The following is a 16,760-nucleotide window of genomic DNA, read 5'->3' on the forward strand; positions in this document are numbered from 1 at the left end:
TCACTCCAAACTGGCAGATTCTTCAAGCCCCTCAGAGTTAGTCCGTGACATTTGTCCTACCACACAGGATCTCAAAAAATCCACTCTGCTTACAAGCGTGATAAACTTACCCTGTTGCTACACAAAACTAAGCTGATTGATCTGTTTTTGTACCAGAGGGGGAAATGATCTTGCTGTTTAAGATATCCCAAAGAACAGAAAAAAACCTGTGGTCAGTGCATGTTATTCAGCCACAAGTCACAGGAACACAAGCTTTTAACTACAAGCAACTTTAGTATGCCTCGGCTAAATAACCAATAACCTGGAACAGTTCAATGCCAGCAACAGCTTTGCTTTGTTAAGCACCTCGAGTTATTAGAAACTTCAAAACTGAAAACAGTTCTAAGTCATCACTCTTTACATTTTAATGCTTTTAATAGCCTTGAAAATGTAAAACATATACTTTGCTTACATAGCATACAAAAATATTTACAATTTTTATTAAAGCACAGAAACAGTTGTAAGGGAAAACACTGCACATCAGCATACCCCTATATATAGAAAATGTTTTACCTTAGGAAAGAAAGTGCCTTGTGCATTTAAAAAAATCTGTTTGTGAATTCAAAATTAGTAATTTTAAGTGAGTATAGCAACTTTGATATCACAATGAAACTTCTTTAAGTGGAATGCATGATTCTATGAAAAATGTGTAAAAAATTAACACAAGGCCACAAAACTCCAAAGCTATGGCTCCTGCTTTGCTGTCCTCTGTAAACACAGAAGATCGATCCTGCGACTTGCATCTCACATATTCCTTTTTCCTGGAATTCAACAACAGCACTTAAGCTTGATACAACTGTTGAGTTAATGGCCCTGAAGTTTTGACATACCTTTAAACCTAAAGGTAATTTTTTATAGAAGCTGTGGTTGATTTCTACATCAAGCGTTTCCTTGCATGTAACAGCAACTTGAGCCTCTTTGGTAAATGAAAGTGTTCACTAGTTCTGGACTTGGGTGTCTTTTTAAAGAAGGAAAGCAGCCTTTATAGTAGGTTTACTTTTGCAGGGGTTCGTTCCTGTCACATTGAAACCCACAAGACAGAGCCTGACTGCTCAGTGTAAAACAGCCAGCAACCAATAGTTCTTCCCAAGGATGGAAGAGGCATGGAACGTTCCTCTGCAAGATCAGCAGATGGGCATGAACTTGTTTGAACTTCATTCCTACTTGCAATTTCCTTATGAATATGTTGAAGAATCACTTATGATGAAATCAAGAATTATACACTGGAAGGAAAAAAACACCCTTCTTCAAGCTATGCAAAACTGTCAAATGTGGCAACCACACTTGCTAATGAAGCTGTATTATTCCCAGAGAATTATGCAGACATCTCAGGACTTAGAACACACAGGAAAGCTTCAAAACCAGAAACAAATTTTATACTGCAGCAGTTATTTTGCCAACCTGAAAGCCAGCAAAGATGTCTTGTGACACTTACAGTTAAGTGGAAGCTTTAAGCTATTACAATCAAATTGTATACATTTCTGAAAGCAGGAAAAGCCCAGCTCCTTGGTTCTGCTTATCTTCCCTTATAGAAATACTTTTTTTCTTTACAGAAATATTTTTTATTTCCTTCCTTCATGGAAATCTATGGAAATACAGAAAAAAAAAAAATCTGTTCTTTGACTCTTACAAAACACTATGCTTTGAGACTCAGATGCACAAAGTTGCATTCCAGATCTTTACATTCAAGAACATTGAAACTGTTGACAGAAGGTATTCCACCGTGTTTGGTTCAGTCTGAAAAAGAATGCACATCTCCACTGAATCATGTGCACAAACCATGGTTACAGGAGCCAGTTTGCCTTAAAATCACTTCCAGGTTCTTCTCACTCAGTCTTGCAGTGATCTCTTTCTTTGGCCAGCAGCTCAGACAATAAAGAGCAAACACTCAAGACAACTTGCACATTGCTCTAAACTCAGAGAGTACATTAATAGAATTCTGTACACAGCTCAGCATGTCAGGCATCCAATTTCTTCAGCTGTTCATATGTCAGAAAGAACTGGCACAGCTGATTAAGGAAAACTGTTTCCTGTTCATGCGGTGAAAACTGGTCACTTCAGTACTGAAGGTCAGCTGCATCTGTGTGCAGCTGTGTTCCACTCCTTGTTCCTTCGTATGCCATGCTGCAGGTTGGCCACTTTTTTACACAATACTAGGCAGAATGATGAAACTTGCTTTAAGGCTGGTGATAGAAATTACTTTCCCATCCCACTTCCTCAGGATTTTAAACCCAGGACTGAGGAGGCAGGATAATACTCCAAAAGCCCTTAAGAGTCTTTACTCACTTAACTTTGATGGGCTAAAGAAGGTTTGTTTATTGTAAAAACCATTTCTACCAACCCACTCCCCAGGGCTCTGATCAGCTGTCTCTTGAAACAAAGCCAAAATTGTGAGAGCAGGACACACAAAAAGATTGCATCAGTAACTGCCAACAGTTTCCCCAGTTCTGGAAATAGCCCCTATTCCTAATTCACCTGATGAACTTTGATTAAAACTGAGCTCATAACAAAGGAAATGGACAGGTATGAAATTGGAAGCACAGAAAATTATTTTATAAGATCATATTTTAGTATTGACTCTGTGTGAATCACAAATTCAATCTGACTGGAAGCTGTTGACTAAAAAGAAACCTGTCAACTGCACAGTTTTCCATTCATAAAAAAAGGGAACATCTGTGCTGATATGACACTTCCCACACAAAGTAATTCTGTAAAAAACAATACTGCTGTTGTATGGCTAACTTAGTAGTTTTGCACACCTGTGGAAAGGATACAATGATATTCCAAGGACCAAGTCTTAACCAATTTGGCCAAAACCCTTTATACAGAGCAAAAAAGCCTTCATTCTTCCATGTCTAGGAGAAAAAAAACAAAAACAAAAAAAACCCCAACAAGAACATAACAAGAACACACTCTATGTAATTCTTTTTTAGTGAGAAATCCAGACAGCATCTCAGCTAATAAGACTGTACCAGACAGGGGCGTGGCTTACTACTGTAACCTAAACTTAAACTTATTGTCTGACAGGACAAAGAAATACATTTCATTAGATGTAAACTTGCAGTTTACATTTGGCAGCCCCTTGAAATTTGCTGCATGTAAACCTGTAGCTAACATCTGGCAGTCCCTTGAAATATTTAAGTTTGCTTTATGGACCTCCACAAACTTCACTGGGCAATGTGATTTGGACTGTTCAGTCAACAGCTGGACAGCAACAGCTTACTCTCCATTCTTCTCCATGCAAAAGACCATCATGGTCCCACCTCCTACCAAAGTTAGACTTAAGAAACCAAATCAAAGTAATTAAAATCAGAGGCTGACCTGCCTCTGGCTCTATTAGGTTTTTCATTATGCAATAAGCAACATAGAAAACCATCTGTTCCAGAAGATCTTGTTCTTCAAGGACTGACCTATGAAGCGATCATTTCCTGTCAGCCTGATAGTATAAGGCTGAGCAAGAGAGAGTGCTGCTGAGAGCCTTCCCCTCCTCATCCAAGCACCCAAAGGAAGTTGGAAGGTTCTGCAGCAGACACTAACTTTCTTCCTGCCTTTCTGTCAAGACAGTAGATACTTTTCAGGCTTGCGTGCATTACTGACAGCATAGTCCTTTAAGCACTATGGCAAAAGGCATATCTAAGTCATTAGGGAACACAGGACAATTTTGAGCTCTAGAGCAAAATCATTGCTTGGTGGCAACAGTTTCTATTTGTGATGATACATGAACTACTTACCTGTAACAAGCAATCCAAAGTGCCCTTGTAGGCTGAGTGTCCCCCATTTTTTTGGCTTTTCTGATTCATCATGCGCGTCCTTACAACATCAACTGGGTTGGATGCGAGGGCTCCAGCTAACCCACAAAGAAAACTGGAACTAGTAAAAGAAGGGTTTAATGAAATCTGCTGTACCACACAGATGTACAAGATCTTCCCCTTCCCAGAAAACACACAATAATAATGACTGTTTAATGTTTTTAGTTAAAAATTAAATCAGCTAATGGATGTGAAAAGTTACTTTTCATTTACTATAAAAGTGTAGTTTTGAAGATTTTCTATACAGTCCTTACATACAGTATGCTTGAAAAGATATTTGTGCCCCAGAAATAATATTTGACTGTAAATTTCCCCTAACCTCAATTTGCACAGTTGAATGATTCAGACCACCCACAAAACAAGTTTCTATATTTCAAAAGACAGCTAAATCCAAATGTGAAATAAAATTAGCTTCCATGCTACATGCTACCATTTGAAATGCTATTACATTAGAAGTTTTACACACACCAGAAGTATATTTACATCTAGACAGATGACAGAATTCAAAAGACTCATCTCCCCTGTAGCAAGAACTAACCAATCATGAGCTATAAAGCCAGTTACATAAACTTACAGGAAGTGAGTATATACTGTATCTCCCATATATCCAGACATAATTATGTGCTTCTTGGTAAGGTCATACACTGGCAGCTCCACTCCAACAACAATAGCAGCTCTCTGTGCTGTCAATGATACTCCCTGACAAAAGAAATGATATAGTTGAAGTTTAAAGTCAACATTTGTGCACTGTTAGAAAAGCCAAGCTCTTGTTATACAAAGCAAAACATCACAAATGTCTTAAGAACATGGCAAATTCAAAAAAGGCAAATTAGTACAAGTCTTAGATGTATGAGCTCCCAAAACACAAATTTGAAGTAACAGCTAAATCACTCCTCCACACAGAATGGCAACTTCAGGTCCTTTAAGCTATTTTCTATCCCTGCTTAACATCTCAATTCTTGCATCAACAGTCAGCTAAAACCTCAAAACCAGTATTCCTTTGCTGCTAGCTGAAAAACTGACAAAGTAAGGAAGCTGAACAGAAAACTGGAGATCAAGAAGCTTAGTGAGAAAAAGCACACTAATAGAAAAAATATTCCTATTTTCCAGCTGTTTCAAAACAATTGTTCATTTTGGCTCTTCAGCTGCTATACAGTCATTGACCATAACTGGCCCAAGAGACAACCTGTAAGACTGAACACAAGAATTCCTGAGCTAGACTGGGTGCTCAGTAGCTCCTTTGCTTCCAAATGTTCTTTAGTATATGTATTAAAAAAAGAGCATACAGATTAAGAGGTGTCATGCAAAGCATTGTTGAACTATTCCTAGAGCCAGTCACCCTAATTGAACCCTACATTTGTCTTCCCTCTCCTAAATGGCAGCTAATCCTCACACACAAAGCTGGCTGTAACCCTTCACCAAAAAGCATTGAGACACCAGCAGTGAAGTAGTCATGACAAGTGACAGACATTACATCCTCCATATTTCAGTTGAGAACACTGCAGGAATACATGACATGGGCATGAGCAAGGAAGTGTAGTTGAAGTGTAAGATACAGTTCAAAAAAAACTTGCCTTCCATAATCCTTTAGTGCCTTCCTTTTGGTAGATCTGTATGAAGTTGCCCATCATTCCTCCTTGAATCGTTCTACCTTGAGCTTGCATTCTGATCTGAGAGTCATTTGAAGACACAATTAAAAGATAAATACAACAATAATAAAACTAGATTAAACCATTAAGTTACAATTGCAAGCAGTAAAGTCAACTTCTCTTTGAGTACAAAAGCAAGAGCTAACATTATCACAACTATAGTGCAATCTTTTGTCTTAACTATCCAAATGCAGCTGCTAATTTTGAACAACTATGTGGCAGAATTCTTAACTGCATTAAGTCACTTCTATTTCTGTATGAGTACACTGCTCCATTTAGATAAGACTGGCAGATGGGGTTCTGCAGGATGTCCTTTACAGTGTTCTCACAGGAACATGTTGAAATGAAAGGTTAAAAAGATTAATGTTTCAGCCACTGAGAACCACGGTCTTCAACCCTGTAGATTTATAAGAACATCCTTAGGAACCTGCCAAAGTAACTTCCAAATACAAGTTGTCAACAAGTGACTTGGTAAGTTACATAATTTTAGGAAATAACTAATTGAAGGCACACTTGAAACAAGCTTATGTTTGAAATGCCACTACATAACCACACTAGCACTATGAAGGATTAAGCTTTTTAGTACTTTCAGAAGAACATACAGTTATCTTGACTTCCTTTTCATTAGGAGCAGCTGTGTAAGTCAAGCTCCAGTTTTACAAGATAAATACCATCAACTTTTTCAAGTAACTGACTGTGATCGAGCTAATAGATTCTTAAAGAGGTGGTTGTTTCACTAATTCACTTTGAATGACTGATGCTGGCTGGGCCACCATGTCCTTGGAACACAGGTTTGCAAAGCCTCTCTACAGCATTAAGGTCACACACAGGACAAGTAGCACTCACTGGAACTCTTTCCTCTGAACTGATCTTCACCTATTTTGAGCTCTAGAAACATCCAAGTGTAACAGGTTACCAAGAAGCACAGATGAAATACATAGCAAAGTTATCCTCCCCCAACACTCAGAAAAATGTGGATCTACCTCCCCAGCCTTCACCTTCCTCTTGTGTACTTCCAAATTATTAGTATGGACCAGAATGAGGTTCAAAGAATTCAGGATGTTACTGATTGTTTAGAAGTTAAGAGATGAGAATAAACAGGGTTACAAAACAAATCCTATATTCTTCAGGAGACTCTGGTTTTACTTCAGGAGAGAACAAAAACTAAAAAGACAAGCTCTACATAATTACCTTTAAGACATCTGTAGGGTTGGCAATAGATGATGAGATTACTCCCGAAAGCACGCCACACAGAACATTCATCATGAGGGTTTCATCTATTTCACAGATAAAAGAGTTTAGCTGCAGATTTACAAAGCTTAAGATGCATTAGGACAGGATGATGCCTCCCTTATTTAACCAGAGAATGCCAGTTACAGAACCCATAAAACCTGCTTGGACGAGTTACCTTTGCTGACTAACTTTGTTGTAACTAGTATAAAGAAAGTCTTCTCGGTAGACTTGTTCAAATGCTACAGTAAGATACCAAATGGAAACAATCAGCTTCAAGCAAATCAGTCCTCAGTTAAATAGAAAACCACTCACCTTCTGGATGTTCAACAAACATTCTTTTTAAGCTCTGGTAAGTGCCTATTTTTATAGTTCCATATGAAGCCTGCCGTAGCATTGCAGGTGCAATTCTGTAAAAACAAGCAGCAATGATGCTTATGCTCAATATCTCAAAAACTCATCAGAAAATTCTTCCTAGTGAAGAGCTATCTAGCAGACAAAGGTTTTTCATGTAAATCAACAATTTAAACTCACTATAAATAAAACAATCTTTGAAGATTTTTAGGTTTTGTGAGGTTTTTTTTTTAAGCAGAGCCTGCAAGAACATGAATGAACTGTGAAGGGATTATTATTATTAGACCATGCTTCGACTTGCAATCTATAAAATATCTGGCAGTCATGTCTGAAATGTAGTTCCCCCACCATCCTGCATGTTTTGAAGAAAAGCATGCTCCTATATAGACAAAGGTAAATTCAATTTTAATTGAGTGACAGAACAACCATAGCAGCACTATAGAGAATAACTTTATGCTTAGCTATTTTGTTCCATGTAGGTTTCATTGTTTGAAGTTTTTTGGTTTTTTGGGTTTGTTTTTTTTTTTTTTTAATGAAATGCTATGGCAGTGTGCAGCACTGAAGGTATCCAAGCTGTGTCTTCCAACTTCCAGATTAAGGCTAGCCAAATACCTTGTAATCCTGAAACCCAAAAATTCACATACAATGGGCTTATACTTTTATTAACAGACTGTTCATAAGCCATTGCGGCAACTCAGTTAATCTTACCCAGAGTATAAGGCTTTCAATCCTTCTTCTCTGCATATTCGGACCAGTGCATGCACCATTCCACGGTAGCGGATCTCTTTGTATTTGGCATCATTAACTTGACCTTGAACCTGGAGACGTGTTTTGGTCAGATCAATGGGGAAAGTACCTTAGAGGAAAATCAGTGAGAAAATTAATGCAGCACCTACCTAACCAAAGACAACAGAGAGCATCATACAAGAAATGGCAACATTTATTATATATCACAATATATAAAAGTACTCCCAAAGTACTCCCATAGGAAAGAATCTTTTCTTACCAAGAGTTCTTTTAAAAAAGTGATTCACATTCTCTCACCTTGTTTCTTCTAAAGGCCTATCAGAGGCCCTGCCTACCTCCTGTGTTTACATTCCACACTCACTATATTTTCAGGCAACACAGCATTGCCAGGTTGTAAGCAGCCACACTGAACAGGACACTGCAATCCCAATCAAGCACTGAGTTTGCACATGTATTCTACCAACACCTTTGAAAAGGACATCACTGAAGGCAAGTAAGTTCTGTAGGAGACACTATACAGATTCTGGCCTAGTATCTGAAAAAGCAATAGCAGCAGTACCTATTTCTGTCACTGCTTTCCTGTGGCCTACTGCTATGTTATATTCACAGCATATTCTCCATGCTCCCCTTTTGGAGAGATTCAGAAACTGTATCCATCCAGGAAAAGGATCACCTCAACATTCCATACTCATCTAAGCACTAACAGGAGTCAGAATTAAACCATCTGTTCAAATGAGGCTTACCAAAGCAGCAAAGCTTTCATGAATTGTTTGTCTTCCTTAAAAACTTTCGGAATTATTTGCCATATTCAGTCAAGTCAAATAATGACAGGTTTCAAACTTAAGTTGGCACAAATTTCCTAAGTAGAAATCCTTCCCATCCCTGGAATCATTCAAAGTCAGATTGGAGAGGGCTTTGAGCAACCTGATCTAATTGAAGATGTCCCTGCTCAAAGCAGGGGGGTTGGAACAGATGACTTTCCAACCCAAACTACTCTATGAAAACAAAATAGTTTTAAGTGTAATTTTATACTACATCTACTTTACTAGACAGACCTTGCATACAAGCCCATCACTGTCAGACCATCCACAGTCAGTAGGGAGAAGGAATTCTGCTGACCTGAGATATTCTAGAATACGTTGTTTTATTGCATGGGTCGTGGGCAAAAAGGGCCTTGCCTTCAGCCACCATCCTCGGCTGAAGGGAAGTCCCAGAGAGAGCGAGAGGATGAGCAATGGGTACGAGTTAAGAAAGAAAGGAGCGAGGGAGCCAGGTGGCAGGGGTCAGAGAGCAGGGGGGAGAGGTAAGAGCAGAGCAAAGAGCAAGGAATAGAGAGGAAGAAGTAAGAGTGGAAGAAGAGAGCGAGGTCCTTGTTATAATGCGTTATATCTTTTTTTGTGATGAATATTCTAATTTACAGTGACCAACCAATACAAGACACAAAATGCTATAGAATCTACATATAGCCTATAAGAACTACTACATTACAATACTATGTTATATTTTAAACTCTAAAATCTACTCTTTAGACTTTCTGTTTTGCTACATTGACCTTTGGATCCCTTAGCCAGCAGAAAGGTATTGTTCAATCAAAAGGGATTCTTCTTCAGCTGGCTAGGCTATTGTTTTCAGGTTATATAGTAACTAAGACTCGGTATCCTACAACTCAAAGTAAGCTTCCATTTCTATTTCGATTATAGGTTTCATATTTTCAGAATCTTTTGCTAAACAATCATATTTATAAGGTTTCCCTGATTCATCTTCCCCAACACACCACAAGCCTAACCATGTCCTGCTACAATGAAAATCCAGATTGCCTTTATTTTCATGTACATGCATTTCAAATACAACTTTACAGAGATGTTGATATTTTAGGTTTGCCTTTAGAGCAGGCCTAAAACATCAAATGCACCCTCACTACAGCAATTATTCTGTGTTGCTCACTATTGAATTTAAGTGTTAAAATCTAAGCAGCCACTTACATTCAAGAAAAGATAATTTAAATGGCAACATAGATACACAGTAAAGCTAAGAGAAATTTACAAGTTAAGAGCATAACTTGTCTACTGCAACAAAGAAGAAGCTGTATCTACTTACGACCACTGTCTAGGAACAAATTAAACAAACACCAAATAATAAAACACAGAGGCAAAATATGTATAAAAAGACTCACCAGGGATGAGAGTTGACAGACACAAGTGTTCTGACATTGCAGCAGAGATCAGAGCAACTCTTCAGTCAGCATAAAGCAAAAAACTCTATGCTGCAGACCACCACATACTACTGTGTCACTGGCAGCATGGAACCAAACTTGTTTTACAAAGAGACTATCCAAGTAAAGAAAATCATGTCAACAGTGAAAGCAAACACCTACCACATTCTGCAGTGATTGATGCTAAACCTCCATAGATAAAGGGCTTCCAGTTCAGTGCTGGCATTATTGGTTCCTCTTTCTGTGAAAGAGGAAGATTTAACATTACTGAAAGTACATGTCATAAATATACATGCTAACACTTAGTAAAAACTTGTGCCTGGTCCATTTAAAATGGGCCTTTCAAACATAAGTGAAGAGTAAAAACATCATAAGAATGAAAAAAAAGACATTTAATACCTTCGACAATGAGAAGACAGGAATAGCATAGAAAGGCATCTGGGTTCAAATCAGTGTCTGCTATGTATTTGGGCTACCACTCTCCTCACCATGAAAGGTTAAAGCAGTTTGTTTCCTAGGCACAATGTTAAGGAGCACTGCAGTGAATAGCCTCCAAGGATTTTTACCAAGCTGAACTAGTCTGACTACATCCTGCAGTCATTACAGAACTTCCTTTTTTCCAGTAACCAACATTATTTAGTATGACCTAAGCCAGCACATTTGGACAGAAAATAAGGGTGCATACACAATTTTGCTTCCATTCAGACCTATTTCTGCTACCAGCGTTCACAATAAACATTCTTGTGAATGTTACATGAAAATTGTGTCAATTAAGTGAATTTGACAAAGTGACCACACATTGTAATTAACTATAGCATATGCTTTGCAAAATGTTAAAGTAATCCAATTATATTAGAAGAGTTAAGAACCTCAAAACCAAACCAATTTGGCCAATATAAGATTGCCCTTCCCAAAAGCAAGCATGTCTCTCAACATCTTATTTTTAACCTTCCTCAAAATATAGTTTTCATTCCCCATTCTCCATAATATCCCCCTAAGCATTGTGTTCTCGTTATTTTTGCCAGCTAATTTTATGGGAAAATTGTACTTGAAAATACTTCCTTTGGCACTTACACTCCCTGTTATTCTCTCTGCTTAATCACCTGTAGTGCCCAGCTAGAAAATACCACAAATACACCAGTTATTTAGCCCTGCCTTTTGTACAGCTGAACCTTCTTAAGTCACTTTCTCTAGAAAGGCCAATAACCCAGCACCTAAATGAATTTTCAGAATTGCAGACACTCAGCAGGCGTGAAGAGCTTCTGCAGCTCTAACTTTCCTTTTATCACTTTACTTCATGATGAGTTACCTGGGTCTTCTGACACATAAGAACAAGAAGGAAGCTAAAATCAAACAGTTTCACATGCTCAACACCTACATGCACAGAAATCCATTTTACTCTTTAGACTGCTACAAAGAACACCATTAATAGAGGGGGAAAAAAAAAAAAAAAAAAAAAAAAAAAAAAAAAACCAAGGAAAAGGCAACTAAGGTCACCCCACTATATGGCCAAAAAGAGTGCAGTACAGAGATCTGGCTGGACACACAGGCTTAGACCATGCCAGCTTCTCAATAGGAAGGAGGCAGAGCCACATGGATATGACACTGTATCAGAAGGGAGGCCAGTTTCAGCTCCATGTTCCCCGCAATCCTGTTCTGCCATGATTAATGGTAGATCATTTAATTAACAGAGACAAAGACAAGCTCAGTTTGTCCACTATCCACTACACACCTGATCTTTACTCCTGAGAAACTCATCAAAACTGATAGTTAAGCCCCCCCACACCATATTAAAAGAAGTTTTCATCTAGCACAGATACCATAACACTAATAAAACTAAAATAGATTCTTCTTCTGTTTGTTTCAATGCTTCTGCAATGAAGGCTGCTCACTTTTTCTGTGTAATTCTGAGCATGGCGAAATAGAGTTTGTAATTTGCACACAGATTTACAAATATTAGTTGAAGCTTCAATATAATCAATAGGATAACCCTAATGCAAAAATTTTATAGCACACTCTTCCTTTGACAGATCCCAAGGTGAAGGTCAAAGTCTATACATCTGAAAGGCTTTCAAGTCTCATCTCCTGCCAGTATGCTAAACTAACCATATGAATCTTTCAACTTCTAATCTCCAGCCCCCTTCTTCTAGATTTCCATACTTTAGAAAGAAGTATGAAGAAGAAGAAAAAAATAGAGAAAAGAGGGAGAGTTTTTCTCAGGAAAAAAAAAAAAAAAAGTAAAAGACACACCAGCCAGTAATTTCGCCCCATGACTTCAGGTGTCTCATTTCCCGATTACATTCCAAATTCTTGGTTTGCTTCTTAGTCAGAACTTCTTCCCTATATCAATAAAAATAGTAAGTGTCTCCTCAGAAAAATTCTGCATCAGCTGAGTGGCAAACTAGTTAAAAAGAGAATCCAGCCATCAATATAGAAAAAAATTAAGGTCTCCACTTTTATTAGAAAGATACTGACTTACAAAACATATATTGCCGTACCCTGAACATCAACGATGACGGAAGAGATACTCGACCCTAAAGGACGTTGAGTTGAATTAATACAAATTCATACACGCACTTTCTGCAGAGGTCAGAAGAGAATCTTCTTTCTTTTAACCACAGCGTGACTGGACTAAACCCAAAAGCCCGGGTTCCATAAAAGAGCGAATCACTTAAATAGCTCGGTATTACCCCAACGGGGAACAGGCTTGAAAAGTCACACATCGAATTATATGTTAGTTGAAAACATCGCTAGCGTATTCAGCACATAGTACACCCGAGCTTATAGTAGTTTTAACTATTTTCTAACAGATTCGGGTCTAGAGAGACAACAACGACTGTATAAACTACGCACGAAAAGTCGTCTCCCATCCTCCAAGACCTGAGGGCAGCAGCCGCCGCCACCTCCCACTCACCACCGAGCCCTGCCCGAGCCCCACGTCCCGCCGCGCCGGTCCCGCCGCTCCCAAATCCCAGCACCGCTCGCCCCGGCTGCGGCGGCTTTTGGGGAACGCGGGGCTCCGCCCCGGGGCGGGCTGGCCCGAGGGGCCGGGCCAGGAGCGGGGTCTGGAAGGGGTGGGTGCAAAGCCGCGGTAGGTTTGAAGGGCCCGCCGAGCCGGCTGTAATTATCCGGGGAAAAGATTAACCACGCTGACCTTGCAGTCAGAAGTCTCCCCTCGCCGCTGGCCTTGGGAGGCTGCGGGGCAGGCTGGCATTTTCCATTAGCATTCCTGCCTCAGGAGAATGGAGCGGCTGTGTCGGTGTTTCAGCGCTCCCCGGTTAACGAGCAGGTCACTCGCCCCGCATAGTTTCTCCTCATCGTTACCTGTAAGGAGATGAATTTTGTCCCTTTACGATCATATGGGCGCCTGTGCCGCCAGCGACAACTCAGCAGTACCCGGGCTGAGCTTTCCTGAGGCGGCACAGGAACTTTTATCTACCTCCTGTGTGGAGGAACAGAAAGCGGCAGGTGGGCTTAAATAGCTACTTTGCTCTTTAAAATGCCCTCTTGAATATTTTTGGCAGAACGGCTACACAGATGATTCAGTAGTAGAAGTAGTAGTATTACACAGTTCTGTGCCATTCTAACTATGTTTCATTGCACTACCAGGGCAGGAATTATGGATTGAGTACATAAGCTTTATATTGCTGTGTTAATACCGGTCCAGAAGGAAGGGCGCTATCCAAAAGGGCAGGTCTCAGCCGCTGTACAGGTGACAGTGACCAGTCCGTGAAGACTGGATGACAACCAGAACTTCCAGAGCCTAGGCCTCCCTGTGAAATACTTGGAATCAGCTCTTTTGCTGCCCCTAAAGACAGAGTGTTCTGGCAACTCGGTGCTTTCTGTTTCTGACTGAAAAGCTGCCAAGAGTGCTTGTAAGGACTTACCCCCACGGTGCAGCCCTGCTGCCGCTGTCAGTCCACTGCCTTGCAGGCCGATGACACGCCTTACCCCGGAAAGGGCAAAACATCCTGCGGGATTGCTCCCCGCGCCAGTCTCAGGGCAAGGCTGGAGGCTAAGAACCTTTATTTAACCTTACTGGCTGGTGGAGAAAGGGGCTAACACCCGCTCAGCCCTCATTAAGAAGCTGGATGTGATGCAATCCTTCATAAAGCATAAGGAATCCAAAATCTGGGTTTCAGTTTGCCATGAGTTCTTCATTCAATGAAAATAGTTCTCTAAAGCAGCCCAAGTCTATTACAGACTTCCCACAAATTTTACATTTCAGTTGTTAATGGATGGATAGCCTGCAGAGCTCATGCTCTAATCGCCGTGTTGCAAAGTTGTCTTTGCAGGTGGGCCTCACAGAACTTAGCTACAAACTCCCACCTCAGAACTGGTATTCACATTCTAACCCCCTCCTGAAACTCCTAGTAACTGGCCAGTACTTCACAGGTTTTATATCTACAGCAAGTAGTAGTACGATCTTACTTGAGATAAACTTTTAACTCCTTTCTTTCTTTTGGCACAAACACCATTTAGACTGATTCTAACATTGAGTAATTTTGCATTTTGGTGCAGCTGCTTCAGTTTTCTGACTTCTCAAATTTCTGCCTCCTTTTAAGAAGGACTTTAATTCCACTCTGATCTTAAGTTAGGCAGCTCCTTCTGTAGGCAGATGTGTTTTATTACCTCTGATGAAAATCAGTTCCTGCTTACGTGTTATGTCTTGCACCCAATCACATTTCTTAAGTACCTAGTTGCTAGTTCTCAGCTGTGTACTTCTCAATGCAGAAGAAGTCAGGTTAACTTTTGTTAGCACTAGTGACTTTTGCATGGGTCCTCTGAATAACGTCTTCTGTGGTATTCTCAACCCAATTCATACTACGTATGAGGTACGTAATGCTTTTGGCAACACACAGTGGACTACTTTTGGCAAGCTGCCTTGAACCTGGCATCTGCGTCATACCACCATTGACTTAGGTGCTCAGCATCTTTCCACATGTGCTACTGCTTACACAGTCTCACAACAACTTTATCCAAGCACCAGTTCTTTCCCAATGGGCTGTGTAGGGCTACAGTTTAATTAATTAATTCTGAGACCCTAAACGTACTGCTCCTAAATTTCCTCACACATTTTTGTTTCTTTTTTTCAAGCAAAAGAAGACAGCCCTCAAACCATTTTACCAGAAGGCTCTGCTTTTTGTGCATTCATTCCTGTTTCACTATTTCTACTGCTGCTTAAAATGGAAAATCATTTCACTTCTGATCTCTGCAGTGGTGAAGACAGTTCTTGCAGTCTCCTACTGCTTAAATGAATGGTTAGTGGAGAGACACTGATGGCTACAGGTATTGCTCAAACTGCCTTGTCATTTTGTCACTAGCTGTAACCACTGGAGAGCTATCTTTTTCCCTTGGAAACTTCCACAATTATTAGTTACAGAATTGATTTATATTTTTTGTGTTCCATTGGCTGCGTGCTGAAAGCAAGTCTAGGACACGGGAGTCAAGAGCTCCCTGCCCTTGGCACAGCGTCCTCACCTTCAGTTCTTCGCACTTTCTCTCTGAAGGGCATTTCATCTGACTCTCAATCATACAACAGATGACTGTTGGGAAAATAGACACACAGTGTGCTATTGGCATGTGTAAAAATGTAAGACATAATAAATAGTACTTCCATTGTGTTTGCCAGGGGCAAAGCCTCAGCCCGGAGTATTGCATCCAGCATGTGTGGTGCATTTCAGGAGGGCTATAGAGAAGAGCTGGCAAAATAAGGCTAGGAATACAAAACACAGTCTGTAAGGAAAATTTGAAAGAAATAGTCTTTAAAAAGTTTGGAATAACATAATCTTCAAGACTGAAAGTTAGCCATAAAGAGAAACTTAATTATCTGTTCACCACTTATATTAGACATAGAACAGACTTTCAAATGGTGTGGACAGTGCTAGATGGGACTGTCTGTGGAGTTTGCAGTACCTTCATCGTCACAGACTTTTAAAAATTGTTAAGCAGCTCTTTTGGAGACATAATTACAATCTGAATTACCCACCCCAAGCACTGGGATGGACTATCAAGGATCTTCCCTGAGCTTTTTTTTTCTGTAATTATTCAATGACATTTCCTCCTTCAGCTGTTACCATATGTCATGTACAATGGCAAGACAACTGAAGTTTCTAACTTAGTAACAGAATCTACTGTGCAGAGGTCAAGGAAAAAGGAAAGTGAAATCAGGAGTAACAGTAAATGTTATTTAGCAGTCTTTTTTTTTAATAAATATGTTTTTTATAATCTGATTTGAGTTCTGGCATTGGCAGGAACCAAAGGTCTTTACTGTGTCATTGTTTTGTGGATATAAAAGGGTCATGTTATTTGTTTTTAATGGGTGAAAGGTGAAGGAACAGAGGGCAGTTCTGAGCTTTGAAGGGTGAAGGAACTTAGGGCAGTTCCAGGCTTTGAGTGGATGAGAGTCCAGCAAGGCAGTTCTAGTAAATGTAAACTTGTAAACCAAACAAAATTTTCTGAAAGTGTTGCAATCTTGCAGCAGGTCCTGGGAAATTGATTTGTCTTCTTTTCTGAGACTCCATACAGAGATAATAACTCCTATGTACGTCACTGTGTTGGGCTTGGTGTTGAAATGAAATGAAAAGCTGCTAAAGTTGCTCAGATAGGAAGGCACTATGGGAGGCTTTTCTCTACTACAAAGTACTTCCCAACCTCAACAGGTGATCCTCCAGATCTTTGCTAAATAAAGATCAGTCACAGTTGCTTCACAGAGGCTTT

The 16,760-nt window shown here is 39.8% G+C and overlaps 1 protein-coding gene across 4 annotated transcripts; it reads right to left on the bottom strand.

Moving 5' to 3' along the window:
- Window positions 1-322: 322 nt before the first annotated feature.
- SLC25A30 (solute carrier family 25 member 30) lies at window positions 323-13,008 on the bottom strand. 4 transcript variants are annotated; one of them, XM_066176194.1, is made up of 12 exons: window positions 12,955-12,969; window positions 12,539-12,574; window positions 12,291-12,380; window positions 10,203-10,281; window positions 7,790-7,937; window positions 7,043-7,137; window positions 6,689-6,774; window positions 5,423-5,518; window positions 4,423-4,547; window positions 3,771-3,909; window positions 2,814-2,894; window positions 324-2,039 (listed from the first exon to the last, which is right to left on the bottom strand). In XM_066176194.1, the coding sequence occupies exons 3-12, from the start codon at window positions 12,309-12,311 to the stop codon at window positions 1,998-2,000; spliced, it is 912 nt and encodes a 303-aa protein (XP_066032291.1). In that variant the 5' UTR covers window positions 12,312-12,380; window positions 12,539-12,574; window positions 12,955-12,969; the 3' UTR covers window positions 324-1,997. The 4 variants fall into 4 exon arrangements, with proteins under 4 accessions (XP_066032293.1, XP_066032291.1, XP_066032290.1 ...); XM_066176193.1 differs by lacking the exon at window positions 12,539-12,574 and having other exon boundaries at window positions 12,955-13,008; XM_066176196.1 differs by lacking the exons at window positions 12,291-12,380; window positions 12,539-12,574 and having other exon boundaries at window positions 323-2,039; window positions 12,955-13,004.
- Between the last annotated feature and the right edge of the window lie 3,752 nt (window positions 13,009-16,760).

This window comes from Chamaea fasciata, unplaced genomic scaffold (assembly GCF_029207755.1).
Source record: "Chamaea fasciata isolate MVZ Bird 193981 ecotype frontalis unplaced genomic scaffold, bChaFas1.0.hap1 SCAF_2, whole genome shotgun sequence".
Taxonomy (NCBI): Eukaryota; Metazoa; Chordata; class Aves; order Passeriformes; family Sylviidae; genus Chamaea; species Chamaea fasciata.